General features: G+C 35.6%; 1 protein-coding gene across 5 annotated transcripts in view; it reads left to right on the forward strand.

Annotated features, from left to right (window-relative positions):
• Positions 1 to 17,464, forward strand: part of EMB2804 (tubulin folding cofactor B) — a 316,373-nt gene that overhangs the window by 53,396 nt on the left and 245,513 nt on the right. For all 5 annotated transcript variants that reach the window (XM_089809401.1, XM_089809404.1, XM_089809403.1 and 2 more), the window contains exon 3: positions 13,492 to 13,643. In XM_089809401.1, the coding sequence (XP_089665527.1) occupies positions 13,492 to 13,643 (152 nt within the window). The remainder of the gene's footprint in view (positions 1 to 13,491; positions 13,644 to 17,464) is intronic.

The raw sequence follows: 17,464 nt of genomic DNA on the forward strand, positions 1-17,464 counted from the left end.
ACATGATGTATGTAGTTCTTGGGGGGTCTTGAGTACTCCACCCATGTATCCATTTTGTGTGTTTTTATCTCTCTTTTTGGAGGAGGGTTTTTCCCATTAGGTTTTTCCTCTTTCTCCACATAATGAGAGATTGCATTGCATATCTTTTGTAGTTGCACTTTGTACATGGGTACCTAACATGGCCTAGTAGTCGGGGCCCATCATGCATTGCCATCTAGCTTGGGGAGTGCTGGTGTTATTAAATATTCACTAATTACACTTAAGTTTACTCACAATAATGCATTTGCATATTAGTTCTCAAGTAGATACCTAGGAGTTTGCATTTTATTTTAGCACATGGTATTGGAGAAATAAGCTTGTGATGGAGTTAGTTGTCATCTTCTACCACTTTGTGTGTGAGATCCACCTTTAGTGCTCCTAGCACATTATTATCCCCTTATTGTTGCACATGTTCTATATATTTTGTTGTACACTGGAGGATGATCCACCTTTGGTAGACGTGATTACACCTTGTCTAGTTGATAGTTTATCTTTTGCATCACTCTTAGTTATCATGCATTGCCTACATAGTCACACACATATACTTTGTACACATTTGAATAGAATTAGGCTCTTGAGATTTGTTCTCTTGATTATTATTGACTTAATCTAGTGATCTTATCATTTTGCCTATCTTTCTTGTGCTATCAATGTGCTTCTAGATTTTCACATTTTTATTCATCACCTTAAGGAAAATTCTTACATGGTATCAAAGCTTGAAGCAGATTCTTATAGTTTTGTCACTAATGCAATTTCTCCGCCTTGTTGTTAGTTGTTGACAAGTGTTCAACTCGTAGGTGAATAGGAAAGAAACATGTCATAACTTTACAAAGTAAAATACTATTCATTCATCAAATGCTTTCCGTACATGACAATAATGTTCCATACACTGATGCCAAATACATAAGTGAAAGCCACATTTATAATACACGATACGGTGCTAATGAAACGACACAACTGTGTTCTGTCATGTCCCCATTTTGGAGGCAATTTGTTTTAATTAATTTAATTAATTAGGTTGTCCAAAATAATGAATATTTTATGAGGATGACTAATTAATTATTTTAATTAAATAAATAAGTGGTATTAAGTTAATTATTTATAAAGTTATCAAATAAATAAATATTAAAAGGTAACTTTATATTTAATTAATTTAATAAAGTGACTTGAATTATAAAATATTTTATAAAGTCACTTAATAGATAAAATAAAATAATGTTCTAGAAGCTTTTGGAGAAAGTGGAGGAAAAAGAATAAATAGCCACCCCGGGCTTCATTCTAATCATCCAGATTTGTTGTTGTTGATATTGATGTTTGTTGATGTGCATTGTGGAGCCTAGGGTTTCTGCAATAGTCACAACTGACCATTGAGAACGAAAACTCTCAATTGGTACGCAATTTTGAGGGTGTGAAATATCACTTGAATTATTGCAGCTGGGAGGAAGATACTTTAGTCTTCTATTTGTGCTACATTGAGAAAAAATATTTGTGGCCATTGAGAACGAAAACTCTCAATTGGTACGCGATTTTGAGGGTGTGAAATATCACTTGAATTATTGCAGCTGGGAGGAAGATACTTCAGTCTTCTATTGGTGCTACATTAAGAAAAAATATTTGAGTACAAAAAGCAGCTCAAAAAAGCAGTTCGAAAAAGTAGTTCGAAAAAAGCAGGCCGAAAAAGTAGTCCGAAAAAAGTAGGCCGAAAAAAGTAGAACCGAAAAAAAAGCAGGCTGAAAAAGCAGGTCCGGAAAAGCAATTAAAAAAAAAAAAAAAAAAAAGCAATCCGAAAAAGCAAATTTGAAAAAAGCAAAGAAAATTATTACAGCCATCTACAATCAGGGGCGGCAGCTAGAGAGGCATGACTTGGGCACTTGAGGAGGTTATTTTCTGTTCAGTAGTATTGCAATACATCTATTCTCTAAGGCGACTTCATATGCCAGGTCTGATGTGTATTTTCATAGTTGCCTTTCACTATAGAGTGCTGTTGTAATTGTCATTTCGTATCAGACCTATCATTCATTAATAGATATATCATTCATTTTTACATTCCTCACAATGGTATCAGCAATCCATGGCTTTAGTTGTATTTAATCATGCATGTGATTAGCGTACTGCTGTAGGGGAGTATTGAAGTTAGATATTTAGTGTTGCATTAGTTTTCATTGGTAGCTGTAGGTGCATATTACTTTACCAGCAATCATCATATTTTGATATCTTTGTAAATGCCAAGAGTCTTGGCTAACTTAGTATGAATATTGTATTGGATACTCATTCTCAATTAAGGAGATACAATTGCTGGTCATTAATAGTTGTCTTTGAGCGTTAATATATCATTTTTTATCAGCTAGTTAGCTTGCATACCAACTGTTTGTTAAAATACCAGTTGGCTGTAGGTGATCATTTTCATGATTAGAACTCATATATGCATTCACTATTGCCAAAATTAGTTGCATATTTATGTTAGGTCATTGTTTAGACAATTTGGAGTCTTTTGTAAGCATTCTCTTTGAGGCAAATCCAAAAGTTAATCTGAAAAGTTATATCAGTCAGAGGACCCTTGCTTGCAAAGTGTTTGACGAAATGTCAAACAATTGAAGTATAAAGATTTTTGGTGTTGGAAGAAGTAATAACCTATTGGGGTTATTTCAGTGGTATCAGAGCTATTGACATGCCATCTTGTTGGGTAGATTGGACATTGAATCAGTTAGTTAATCATGTTTACTTCAAGTACCCAGAAGCAGTGGGACAAGGATATGAAGAAGGTTAAACAAAATTTGAAAAGGTTGGATGAAAGTTAGAAAAGGATGAACGAATTGATGGTTTCCATGTTTAAGAGGACTACATCACAGAACAAAGACAAAGAGGAACAAAAGGTCTCTACAAGTGAGGTATCTAGAAACCTCTACAAGGAGTTTGCAGTAGTTGGTGACCAGCATATAGCCGAATCTAGGGAGGACAAAAATCAGACTAGCTTGGAGGAAGATGTTGGGCACACAATACTTCAGGAGGTAGTGGGAATGGATATTACGCAGATTGATAGTAACAATCAACTTGATACTCAAGTTGAGACAATTGTATACAGGTCGTCAGAGGGTGATGTCACAGGTACTCAGGATGGTTTAGTTCCAACAGGCAGTGACTACAACATAGTGGGTTCAGATGATGATTATGAGGATGTTGTTGTGCATGATGGTGAGGTACCTGGTAGAGACGAGCAGACATTGAGCATTCATGACTTTGCTGAGAGAGAGTAGCAGGCACAGATAGATGCTTTGTCACATGAGGTTGAGGCTGGTAGTACTTCACATGATTTGTCCAGCCAGCTGAAGGTGAGCGAAGACAGTATTGTGACTTCATTATTTTATCATGACAAGATGCGGGATATGATAGAGGATCACATCCGGATGATTCAGTTACAAGGTAGACATAAGGGAGTTCAGGGAAAGTCTTCATCTGTTGACTTACAGGTGATTAGGGAAGGAATGGGAACGATGAAGTTGAGTTATTTACATCTTCTGTCAGATCGTGACCATCTTCTTAGCCTTGTCGGAGACTATTCAAATGCCTTGAGGAGAAAGGAGGAGGAAGTTGACAAGCTTTCTCGCGAGCTTGAGGACATTCGAGCTTCTTGGATGAATACTCCATTGGCATTACAGGACTGGGAGAGACATGAGAATGAGCATGGCATGGAGCTGAGCTTAGTTTCATCTTGCACTCCTGATACTCAGTTTTCTGCGGCAGGCGGATCATATGTGGTCGTTGATAATGTTGCGAGTTCATCTTGCATTCACATCCAGGATACAGGGACAATGTCAAACAGGTATGTGGAGTTAGTTGGTATTGGTCATATTACTCAGGTGAGGAGTTTGCTTGAGTTACCAGCTGATTTTAGTTTACAGATATGGACTCGAGATTGTTATATTGGCATTTGGGATTCAGTTGACTGGAGATCATTATCACTTTTTGGTAGCAGTGATTGTTTGGGTGCTATCATGGATTTGATTAGCAGATTGCACGGTGTTGTCTTTTCTTGTGCCAACAGCTTGTCCAATGTTGGTATTAGTTTTTATACACCGGTGATGGGCTTTGTTCATATATCCAGTCGACTATTATTGCTGGAATGTGTTGATAATCTTTCATATTTTGTAGTGTGTACAGATGAGTCCCAGGATCATATTGGCATTGATGATATCCAGGAGGATGCAGTGGGCAGTTTTGAAGACTTAGTTTCCTGGGCAGTTCCTTTTGGTACAAAGGAGTTGGATAGCAGTGCTACAGATTTTGATACTCCGTATGTTGATATGAGCTTTGGAGTTGATTCGCAGGATATGGATGGCAATACTCTAGAGACCAGTAACTTTGAGGATACTCCTTTAGACAGTGCGTCAGAGGAGGTTTATAGGAGACAGTCTAGCCAGTGTCGTCATGTGTCTAGTCAGTTGGGAGTTAGTGAGCGAGACATTGCTATCGCTTGCCAACATTTCGATGCTGCTCGTCAGTTGTTAGCAGTTTATGGATGGGGTTCTCCTACTAGTGATGAGCAGGGAGGCAGCTATCTTTCCTTGACAGAGTTCCACTGTTTATGGGAGGCTATCCGAATTCTGAGACAGAATTATATGCAGTTGGTAGCCGACAGAGATTATCTTATGGAGTGGGGGAGTATAGCATACGATGCATTATTGGCCAAGGAAGATGAGGTGAGTGAGCTTACTCAGCAGCTCGAGGTGACTTCTGAGATTCTTGAGAATACACAGTTGGCTTTCGAGGAGTCACAATTTCATTTGGCTAAGGTGACCGTGGAGTTAGAGTGACTGCAGTCTTTACCAGATTCTGTACAGTCACAAGCTGTGGTGTCTGGTGATCCGAGGATGTCTATGGTCGAGATTGTCAGAGACAGTGGAGATGGGGATGCATCCATCCTTGATACTAACGTTGGCATATTGGGCTCAGTTGAGTTGGGTGCTGCAGCAAATTGTTGTGGTATGCCTGATATGGTGGTGGCCTCTAGTATTGATGGCACAGAGACTAGAGATGTTGTATCAAAGATCATGTGTGATGTTGGTGAGCCGGTAGTTGGCATGGTTCCTGCTACTAATACTACTCCCTTGGTGATGTCTTCAGAGGTAGTAGTCAGTTCCAACATGGTTAATGATCGATTGCAGTTAGTTTCATCTGGATTGCAGTCTGAGCCACTGACTGAGATTGGCGCATTCTATCGGCATTACACTATGAGGTATGCTCATTAATTTACCTTTGATGACCATGTTGATGAAATGATGATATAGAGATGTAGTTTGGTTCATAGTGCTCGTCATCAATTATGGGACAGTTTGATGCCTCGGGATGAGAGTTGTGATGGGCATGACATGGCGATAGGTTCTGCGGTTGACAGCTTGATAATACATGACTTAGAGCAGGAGTTTGGGAGTGATGCTTCAGTAGTTGTTGTTATTGATTCTACTCCTTTGGCTATGACATCTCCTGACTTAGCTGGTGATCAGTCACAGTGGGTTGTATCACTTGTTCATGGTGAGCTGTTGACTGAGGTTGGTTCTTTTTATCAGCATTATACTGCAGGGTATGTACATCAGGTAGCATTTGATCCTTGTGTTGAGGAGTTGATGGTAGGCAGATTTGGTTTGGGTTCCATTCCTTGCTGTTTATCTTGTGATGTCTTTTCGCCATCAGCGGTGCATGGGAGTTATGGATATGAGATAGTGGCTAGTGATCTGCAGAGTTATGTTGACTGCAAGAGTTGTACAGTGTGTGAATTCTTCATACCTGGTACAGTTTCATTCGGGAGTGATCACCATTGTTGCAGAGTTGGATTGTACATTCTGTATAGGCCAGTGGGATGCATTGATGGAATTTATTGTGTTGGCAGTTTGATTTGTCCACTTTACTTGGGTTCTGATGTTCTAGGAGTTTATGTCTCGTGGGTTTCTGACTGTGGTAGTTGTGATTTTGGAGTTTGGTTGAGCTCTAATTGTCAGTTTGATTATGGATTCCTCTTGGTTATATTGCAAAGGATATTACAGGAGCCTGTGTTAATTGACAGTAGTATAGTTCATGACTACATTTGGGATCCAGGCGGATTGATTGGTTTATTGTTCAACCATTGCTTGGGGACAAGCAATTTCAGGAAGGGCGGACTGTCATGTCCCCATTTTGGAGGCAATTTGATTTAATTAATTTAATTAATTAGGTTGTCCAAAATAATGAATATTTTATGAGGATGACTAATTAATTATTTTAATTAAATAAATAAGTGGTATTAAGTTAATTATTTATAAAGTTATTAAATAAATAAATATTAAAAGATAACTTTATATTTAATTAATTTAATAAAGTGACTTGAATTATAAAATATTTTATAAAGTCACTTAATAGATAAAATAAAATAATTTTCTAGAAGCTTCTAGAGAAAGTGGAGGAAAAAGAATAAATAGGCACCCCGGGCTTCATTCTAATCATCCAGATTTGTTGTTGTTGATGTTGATGTTTGTTGATGTGCATTGTGGAGCCTAGGGTTTCTGCAATAGTCACAATTGGCCATTGAGAACGAAAACTCTCAATTGGTACGCAATTTTGAGGGTGTGAAATATCACTTGAATTATTGCAGCTGGGAGGAAGATACTTCAGTCTTCATTTTGTGCTACATTGAGAAAAAATATTTGTGGCCACTGAGAACGAAAACTCTCAATTGGTACGCGATTTTGAGGGTGTGAAATATCACTTGAATTATTGCAGCTGGGAGGAAGATACTTCAGTCTTCTATTTGTGCTACATTGAGAAAAAATATTTGAGTAGAAAACGTAGTTCGAAAAAGCAGGCCAAAAAAACAGTTCGAAAAAGTAGTTCGAAAAAAGCAGGCCGAAAAAGCAGGCCGAAAAAGCAGTCCGAAAAAAGCAGGCCAAAAAAAGCAGAACTGAAAAAAAAGCAGGCCGAAAAAGCAGGTCCGGAAAAACAATTCAAAAAAAAAAAAAAAAGCAATCCGAGAAAGCAAATTTTAAAAAAAGCAAAGAAAATTATTACAGCCATCTACAATCAGGGGCGGCAGCTAGAGAGGCATGACTTGGGCACTTGAGGAGGTTATTTTCTGTTCAGTGGTATTGCAATACATCTATTCTCTAAGGCGACTTCATATGCCAGGTCTGATGTGTATTTTCATAGTTGCCTTTTACTATAGAGTGCTGTTGTAATTGTCATTTCGTATCAGACCTATCATTCATTAATAGATATATCATTCATTTTTACATTCCTCACAATGGTATCAGCAATCCATGGCTTTAGTTGTATTTAATCATGCATGTGATTAGCGTACTGCTGTAGGGGAGTATTGAAGTTAGATATTTAGTGTTGCCTTAGTTTTCATTGGCAGCTGTAGGTGCATATTACTTTACCAGCAATCATCATATTTTGATATCTTTGTAAATGCCAAGAGTCTTGGCTAACTTAGTATGAATATTGTATTGGATACTCATTCTCAATTAAGGAGATACAATTGCTGGTCATTAATAGTTGTCTTTGAGCGTTAATATATCATTTTTTATCAGCTAGTTAGCTTGCATACCAACTGTTTGTTAAAATACCAGTTGGCTGTAGGTGATCATTTTCATGATTAGAACTCATATATGCATTCACTATTGCCAAAATTAGTTGCATATTTATGTTAGGTCATTGTTTAGACAATTTGGAGTCTTTTGTAAGCATTCTCTTTGAGGCAAATCCAAAAGTTAATCTGAAAAGTTATATCAGTCAGAGGACCCTTGCTTGCAAAGTGTTTGACGAAATGTCAAACAATTGAAGTATAAAGATTTTTGGTGTTAGAAGAAGTAATAACCTATTGGGGTTATTTCATGTTCACACTGGTAACTGCCTAACTATGCATTTTGCCAGACAACAACGAGAGGTCACTGAATGTCCTCCAACTTTGTATGCCTTCATCCTCCAGTTAATTTGCTACTTAGCAAATTTGATTCTTGAGGCTCATTTCATAGTTGTGGGAGAGAATATATCCCCCCCTCCTCAATGTCAACTTCTCACTAGGAGTGTCGGCTACTATCGATCGTACACTCCTTAAACAATTGAGACTATTTTTATGAACAAAGAATTGAATTTAGTGGCATTTCAAATTACAATCTAGCAATATAGATTGCTAGCTAAAGGAGGCATTAACTCTCTAATTCAAATGAAAAGAGATTAATCAAACTTTACAATATTCTTTTATATTTCTCTTCAATTTGACCTAAACTACTTGCCTATGGCAAAAAAATCCACATAATGTTTATGTTGAGCATAAATTCTAAACTAGAAGTACTAAGGCCAAATTGCTTGAGACAAGAGTTAGCAATTCACTTCCACCATAAAAATTGATGGCTTTCTTAGGTTTAGAGCACTTTTAATGTGCATCATCTTCATGGTACAAAATTACAAATACAAGCCAAGCCCAAATTAAGCACATGCTCTTTGAAATGACCATGCCTCTATGAATTCCTTAGGGTTTTCAAAATTATCATGATTGAGGGATACGGATGCCTCCTAGTATGCCTCTAAAAGTATATTGATCTATCACGATTTCTAAAAAATTAGATAGGAAGTAAAGTCACGCTGAACATATATCCATGCTTGTTGTTGTTCGGAGTTCCATAGTTTGATTACTGGAGCTTTTACCTGATTATGCATCTCTTCACTTGCAGACGTCACTTAAGTGGGCATAACAATAAATTGATCACACTTCAAATTTACAATTTCTAATACCCAATAAGGGTTTGTATCCACGATTCTAGAAAACATCTATATAACGAAGTCAACCTTAAAGTTTCAAAGATTTCAATGAGACATTTAGAAACGAAGTGGTTGCAATGCTGATTAAATTTACAGGCCAAATGTGTACGAATTACATCCTAGCGTGGAAAAGAGATATCAATAGTAAGAACACTTAAAGAACAAAAGAAGGGAATTTCATTAGATCCATGAATTGAGACCTGATTCACTATTGCCTCCCATCAACAATGAAGACTTTGCCCGCAAAGCAATTAAACCAGCCCCAAAGTGAATGTGCGGATGCCACCAAAGTGCAAACTGATCACCAAAGCCGAGAAAACTAAGAAAAAATGGAAAACAAATTTCCATAAGCCAATAAATTGTAAGCTCTTCACCTATGATCTGGGAATTACTAGTGGAGGAGTTGGTCAAGGTTAACAAACCACAGTGAGACATATAGAACGAGCTGCTTCCCAATGAAATCTTCTGACATAGTGATCATAAAAAATATCGCAATCAGAGTGGCAAGCAAGGGCGATAAATACACGTGCAACCTTACAATGGCCCTGAAGAACACGTTGTGCAAATCATGTAAAGTGAATCCGACAGTACTGAATCATACTCTCGCCTGCAAACTTCTAACAATAAACAAAAATCTACATACACCTATGCTATTCTAGTCCTACAAGGAGGATAATAATGAGCTCATATTCCATCCCCTCTTGTCAAAGCGTCAAGGCTGCCCTAGCTGTGACGCGATAGTAGAGATTTTGGGAGAGAAATAAGGAGCAGATTTTTCACACCAAAATGGTGTTCTCTTATTGCTTTCTTCTCACATTAGTTCAATACATATAGGATTTTTAGATCCTATTTTATAGGGAACAAATCTCTATGTTGTCTATTATATTATAAATCTAATCTCCAATTTAAGGTATTTGCAATTTTTAAAAAAATTTAAAAGATTAACAAGTGATCATATATTATCTAAGTTTAAAGATATTATTTTTGGAATGTATACAGATGTTGGTAAATGGATAGGACCATAAAATTGAGATTTGAGTTAGCTTCCATTTAGGTTAAAATTTCACTTGTATTCTTATTAAGGTTGCAAGACTCACCAAAAACTCTTTTGACTCGCAAGTACTCCTGAGTCAAAATACCGAGATAGTTACTTACTCAAAAGCTCCAGATTGAGTTTTCAGAAGATTCACAACAATTTTTTCCCTATAAAACTCGCAAGTAAATTCAAAAATCAATTAAAAACTTGTCCAAATTTAAATAAATATATTTTTCTTGCTTGCAATTAAAAAAACATGTGTTTTTTTTTTTGTAGTAAAATTTTTAAAGGTCTTCATTTGGGCTTGGTGGCAAGAACTCTGGCCCTTGACCTTGACTTGTATTGTGAGGGACCTCATGAGGGGGTTTTCTGCCCCTCGACCTTGTTTGGATATTGCCCCCAAACCCCCACCAACCTTTAATCTCATTGGGTTCTCCACTCCAATCCCCATTAGTTATTGGAATCTGTGAAATAAAAAAGTTGACTACAATGAGGGGGTGACGGGGAATGAGTATATAACTCTTGAGTGTGCCTACTTAGATGTTATTATTGCTCAACTCGCCAAGAAATCTTTCTAGATAGGACAACTTCTACATATGACATGGTTAGTGGAAGTTGCATTATAACTCACTTAGAGTTGACCTTGTTTTTTGATCTATGGTATGTATTAAATTAAATTTTAGTTTTGATTTATAAATGATGGAAATTAGTAATATGCTCAGCAAACTTAGTTATATGTATTTTTTTAAAGAATATTTTTCAACATGTATGTATATTTAAAGTATTTGCTAAAATTACTAAGTTATTGCCGAGTTTTTCCGAAGTCCCGAGTTTTGCAAATATTTGGGCCTGCCAATTTATTGCGAAGTCCTAATTTTTTAACTATGATTCTTATAGTTGAGAGTGATTATTTTAAAGGCCCAACATTTGTGATATAAGTTTTTCAATTTACAATGAATATTGACTTAGTGTAGCATTGTCATTGAAAGGTATATTACTTTGCAACCCCAAAATTTTAGTTTGATTGGTTGGTTTTGTGTTAAATTGGATTTACCAGAGGTTTTCTTCATTCTGACAATAATTATGTGATGCAAGAACATCCTTGGTCAACAACAATTTTGTATCAACTCATTTTTTTGTGTTATATTTTTGGTTCTGCACTATTTTTTCTATTTTTGTGCTTGGAGATAGAGTTTGTGCTACTTAAGCGACATTCTTTAGGTCATGATATGATTTTTCGTGAGTGCAAGGGGATTAGTTTATAATTATTTACTTATGTTTTAATATTATTATTAAGTTGTATTGTGATTTTATATTATTATTATTTATTTATTAAAACTGTATATAATTATAAACTATATATATTGTTGGGGGGCTGGGGGGGGGGGGGGGGGCTAGTGCTTACTGGAGCCAAAAAATAGCACTATATTTCTGCTAGGCACAAACTCCTAACACCTAACCTAGTATTAATTTTTATAATTTAATGTTATCAACTTTTTTTTTTTTTTTTGATCGGTAAACGGCCAAGACCTTGATAAATTTTATTAAATTAATAAATAAATTACAATAGCTTTCCTCCGTTCAAATGGGCACTGGTAGGAAAGAACGGAAAAGAAAACCTCCAGTCTAGCCCGGGACAACAGTCTTATATTATTACATTTTAAAAGGGGCATACCCTAGCAGAATCTTCACTAATTTTAAATTACAAACATAATAGGGGCATACCCCTAATAGATTACATCGGTATTGAAAACATAATCATTACATCTGTTATATTATGCCTGCTCAATAATCCAAGTCCACCTTTGAGCTGACCAAACCCTCCATGCTGAATACTCATTTCGTCTACTAAACTTGTCAATCAACAAAGTTAGTTTACATATAAAGCTAGAAGAAAAAACCAGCCGTCAGCGAAGGGGTCAGCATCCCAAATAATATTAACTTAATAATTGGTTCATAAAAAAGATATCAACTTAATTATATTATGATTATGTATATTTTATTATTATAATTATAATTTATTATTTATTTGATATTTTAATTTTATTGTATTTTAATATTACTATTTATCTATTGTGTTCTCTTTGAGAGGGGACATAACATTAAGATTTTGGAATCAAGGGAATATGCTTCCTCCAAATCATGTTACCACCAATTTCATTCTATAGAGTTGCCTCCTAGGCCATTTTAGTCATTTCTTTTAATGTCATTTCGGTGATCCGAAGTACTGCTTGGAGAACTAATGCCCTTCAACAGTGTTTGCCTTAATTCAGACTTTTGTTTCTTAAATTTGAAGTCTATTTGTTAGGAGATCTTTTGTCCAAATCTATGACATTGTGATGCAGGAGCATCCTGGGTTGCCTTGCTATATGCTCATCTTTGTTCATTCTGGTAGGAAGTGCCGAGTTGCAGTCATCGCCGAGCTTTAGTGGTTGCCGAGCTGCAGTTGCTGCTCAGTGTTGGCTGAGCGGTCCTGTATGTGCCAAGCTGTGCAGTGTTGGCCGAGCATTCCTATATGTGCCAAGCTGGTCTAGTGTTGGCTGAGTGTTCCTTCCTGTGTTGAGTGAACCTAATGTTTGTTGATGCTCGATTCCTTCTTTGATTGAGTTTGTCTGTGATTGGTTCCTAGTGTGAGCCGACTTATGTATTTAATTTGGGTTGTGAATTTAATGTAAGGATATTATCTTGGGATGTGTGCAAACCGTTTTGAGGTCAGGCTTCTATTATGTAGTGATCTAGAATCTTCTATAAGCCGTTTTGACAAGTATAAATAGGGGTGTCTAGGCTTAGGTTAGGGATATGGTGAATGATTATGGAAAAGTGCGAAGTTAAGAGAGCTAGAAGACTTAGAATAAAGGATCTGTGAAGAATTCTAAGTCTAGAATTTTGTAATCTTTGTATTAGCCGTAGCCTAGAAGGCCTTACAGCTGGGCATGTATGTGGATAATTTGATGAATTAATAAAGTATTTGTTGTTCCTTCCCTCCTTGGTGCTGTTCTCTGTGTTGTTTGCTTCTATTGTGTTTACTTGGCAAGGTAATTGGATAGTTAGGTGCGCCTCTGGCCCTAGCTTTCCGATTTCTCTTTGCGTCACATTGTATTACACTTTTGTTGGCATGGCTTCAAAGATTTTATTTATCATATTGCATGTGTCAGATGCCCATGTGTGTGTATGTATATGTATACATGTTCACACACACACATATACATATGCGTATATCTATTTATATATACATATTCATCCATATGTATCTACACATGTATAATGTATGTGTGACATTTAATATCTTTTTGCTGTCACGGCTCCAAAGGTTTTATTTATCATATTGCATGCTTCTATATATTTGCACTTGTGTGTACATATGTGTATACACATATATATTCACATATGTATACTTGTCTATACATGCATATATATATATATATATATTTTATTTTTATTTTAAATTTTATATTCTCAGATGTAGGACATTGTCATCTCTCTTCTAGCATGGATTCAGGTTTTAGTTTAGAATGTTATGTTTAGATAGATACTCTCTCTTACACATAGGCATATGTCATTGTATTTATATTCATATATGTGTGTGTAATTCATTTAATGTTGTATTCTAAGTACATTTTTTAACGCAGTCTACAATTGGGGCCACGAAGGAGAGGCTTTGGAAGAATTGTGGCACAGCAGTTGACTCTATGCTTCTTCAGCTCTTTGATGATAATGACAAGAAGATCGCTGACATGAATGAAGACTCAAGACCTCTTGGGTTTTACTCTCCATATGATGGGTGAGTTTATTGGCTGCTATTACCGATTCTCTTTTCAAGCTTCGACTGCTCATCTCATACGTCACGGATAGCAACACTTACTAGCTATTACTCTGCTGATAGCTTGAAATAAGCAAATATAGAACAAGCTCGATAGCCTGTAAGATGCAAATATAGAATAAGCCTGGGTAAATATCAATGTACATTTAATTTTCGTCAACATAGAGCTCTTTTGCATGATATCGTGGAATCAGTGTTCAAAAAAGGAAAAGGTTATTTATACTTGAGCTGTTAGGATTGTTTAAATCTGATATAAGAGAGCATGCTAGAATAGATAATCTCAAACTATTTTTTGTTTTTAAATTTTCTTTCACAAATAACAGATAATTATATTTTATTTCGTTTACTTCCAAGTTGGAAAGTTAGGTCTGCAAATTTTTTTTGAAGTCTTGCAAATTTTCTCAAGCTTTTGATCGGATAACTGCAGTTCCATTTGCCTTAAAGACCATATCAATCATGTCATAGATGTATATGCAATGTAACAATGGGTTCTTGTAATGTGTTTGTCTTCCAATAATGACCACGATTTGATTTTATCGCACCAAGAATTGACTTGATGTTTCATTTGTGTGATATGTATAACTCATCTAGCAATTTTGTGGAGTACCTTTTGGATGCTTGTTTTACATCTCAGGAGTAGCTGATGAACGGGAGTTAATGTGGCATAATGCTCAAAGAGGGATGGGCCCCTGTTTGATTTGAAAAAGATCAAGTGAGCTTCTGGGCTAACACATTCACAAGTTGCATTGCTGTTGTTTTAATTTTAATACCAACCTGATTCGACATTTGACTTTGAGATGAAGTTATGGCAGTAATAATCTTTTATTTCTGCATGAACTTACATTTTTGACAGTCTGACTCTTCACCCAAACTACTCAGCAGCTGATGTGTTTTTAGATCCAGGATATTGATGCGTTGAACCAGTAGTTTTAGGTCACCATATTTCTGCTCAGTGACCTCATTAGATGTATACACAATAAACTTATTACCACTAAGACTTACTATTAGGACTTTGTCATTTTGATTCCCTAAAGTCAAATTTTAGAAAAACTGCTGTATTCACTATTTGGGTGATGCATGGCATAGGATAATATGCATGTTGTGATAATTTATTCGTTTCAATTATTGTATGTGATTTGTAAGACATTCATGTTTAACCTTGATTATTTTTTGTTATTATGATATTTTTCGGAGACATGTGAAGCCCACTTCAATGATTAATGTGTGATATTATATTGGAGTTTGTCTGCATCTATAGATAGATATCCTTGTATATTTCTGATTGGTTTTGTATGTGCCATTGTTTCTTGCTTATACTCCATAAACTAAAATCAGGAGGAATAACGTGAGCAAAATTATAGTTTATTAGAAGTCATGGAGTGAGACAAAAATGTCTATGAAAATTGAGTAGTGATCTTCTGGATACCAGCAACTTACTTTGTTGCTAGACTAAACTCAATCTCAATCTATATAATTAAAAAAAGACAATTAAACATGATTATAAATATATTCTTGTTTTGCTTCTCTCTTTGATTTTAAATCTGTCAACCTCTAGTTTTAGGCTTGTGCAATAAACCTAACTATTAAATTCTTGGACTCTTCTCTCTACGGTTGTGTCCTTAGAGTCTAGACATGTCACTTCCTTATCAATACATGACAAGAGTGACATAATGTATTGTAAATACTAAATATCTATGTTTCTCCAAGTTTTTGGGACAAGAGGGCCATGGGATGGGGGTACGTGTTCCGGGGATGGGTTTTTTGTAGGCCATTTTTAGGGATGGTAGGGGAAGGCTATATATATATATTTAGCTAGAGTTAGTTTGAACTTGTGACATAAAAACTTAATCTCTATTATTGTATTTCTCATTTGGATGTTGGTGAATATTTGTGATGTGAAAATCCTCAAAATACCTTAGAAGATTGCACCATTCTTGTGGAGTTGTTGAATTTGGCAAAACAAGGATAGGTTCCAAATTCCACTTCTGCAGCCTTGTCTTCAGACTTCATAGGATTAGTTCATAGAATTAGCTTAGAGTTAGAATTTTCTTCGCAAACCTTCTCTTCTGCACTTTGTTTTAGAAATCTTTACGAGTTTTAAACCTAGAAAAAAAGAAAAAAAGAAATGCAAATTCATCAGTCAAAGTTGGAGGTTTTCAGCAAATCATCCTACCACAACTCTACCTGAAATAGTAAAAACCACACACATTTGGAACCTTAGAGTCATGTTTGGGATCGCATGATTCGTTTATTTAGCACATGAGAGACTTTTGTTCAGGAGAGAATAAAATACCCCTGATTGTTTTTGTTGTGTTGTATATGTCATATAACACACACCAACAAAAGTCTCACTTGAACTTGGTTTTACTGATTCAGGAACATTGATATTATTCTTTTCAAGAATGTGTGTCTAAGTGATCAATTTATATTCTTCAAAAATTTATATTTATCATGATCAGGTCTTTTACAGTAGGTACATTTGACTTTATCTTTCTTAGGTTTGGCACCATTAAAAGACAGGGTTTCCTTAGCTTCTTTTAAAGAGCTTTGTTTCAGATCCTTCTTTTATTTGCTATCTTTCGTTTCTTATCCTTATTGTTACCACTTTTTCCTTTTTCTGCTTTTGTGCGACCCAGGCATGTGACTTAAAGGATTTTAGAGTGCCCATTTGGATTAGCTTATCTTGCCCTTGTGGGAGAGAAATGACAAATCATCCAAGGATGGCATGGTAAATTGAGTCTTTAGTGTACCCTTAGTAGCATAGAAGGTAGAAACAAATATTGAATATTTAAAATTTAGCTTAGAGAGGATACTAAGAATCATATGCTCATCTTTCTTTTTAATTCCGCATTGCTTTGATTGTGCCTCGCAAATTTCAAATTTTCTATGAAATCCTGGATTGTTGTAAAATTGCTTGGACTAAGTTTTTTGAGTTCATTTTCCAACATACAACCCCTAGCTGAATCTCGAGTTCCATATAGACTTTCCAACTTTGTCCAAATTTGGTTAGGAGTACATAGAGATGCAATATGAAAGAATAAATGAGGAAAAGTAGACAAGCACAAAGCTCCATATGCTTCATTGCATCTACTAAGCCACTTAGGAACTTCCACATCTATGGTTGGTTCAGTTTCTAATCCCATTGGTATCCTATGCAAACTAAATTTCCTTAAATATATTGTCATTTGTGACTTTCATTCAAAATAGTTGTAAGAAGTTAGAATGGGAACTGTAGTTTGATTCATGATGCAAAAATGTAGAAGGAAGTGCTGAAAGAAAGACAACACAAGAACACCATTGCCCTTCCACCCTTTCTCTAGTATCAGAAATCTCCCAACCCACAAATATCACAATGTTGACACTTTATAGTTTAATGCAATTACAAAACTATTTTCAAAACACAATAGCCTTAAGGTCCACACAGGCAAGAAAAGAAACACAATTTAGAAAAATTAGTCAAAACCAACTTTAGATTGCAATATTTATAAAAAATGACAATAAAACTAATCAAACTCAATGTGAATGGAAAGTACTTATTTGTATTATTCCAATGATATCTTGTTTGTTGAAACTCGAAATCCAATATTTGAGGCAAAAGTTATGAATTTTTGGAAAACTGAATTTGGTCTGCTGGAATAGCCTTCTTGTAGCAAAAACTTATACTTCTGATTTGATTTCTGTAAAATCTGTTTGCTGAATGTAAAAGATAACAAAAACCCAAAAAACGTTATGGTATATGAAAAGTACCCAGAAGTTTTTTTAAATCCAAAGAGAAGATGAAA

This window comes from Cupressus sempervirens, chromosome 11, assembly GCF_028749045.1.
Source record: "Cupressus sempervirens isolate cs-2001-9-10 chromosome 11, ASM2874904v1, whole genome shotgun sequence".
Taxonomy (NCBI): domain Eukaryota; kingdom Viridiplantae; phylum Streptophyta; class Pinopsida; order Cupressales; family Cupressaceae; genus Cupressus; species Cupressus sempervirens.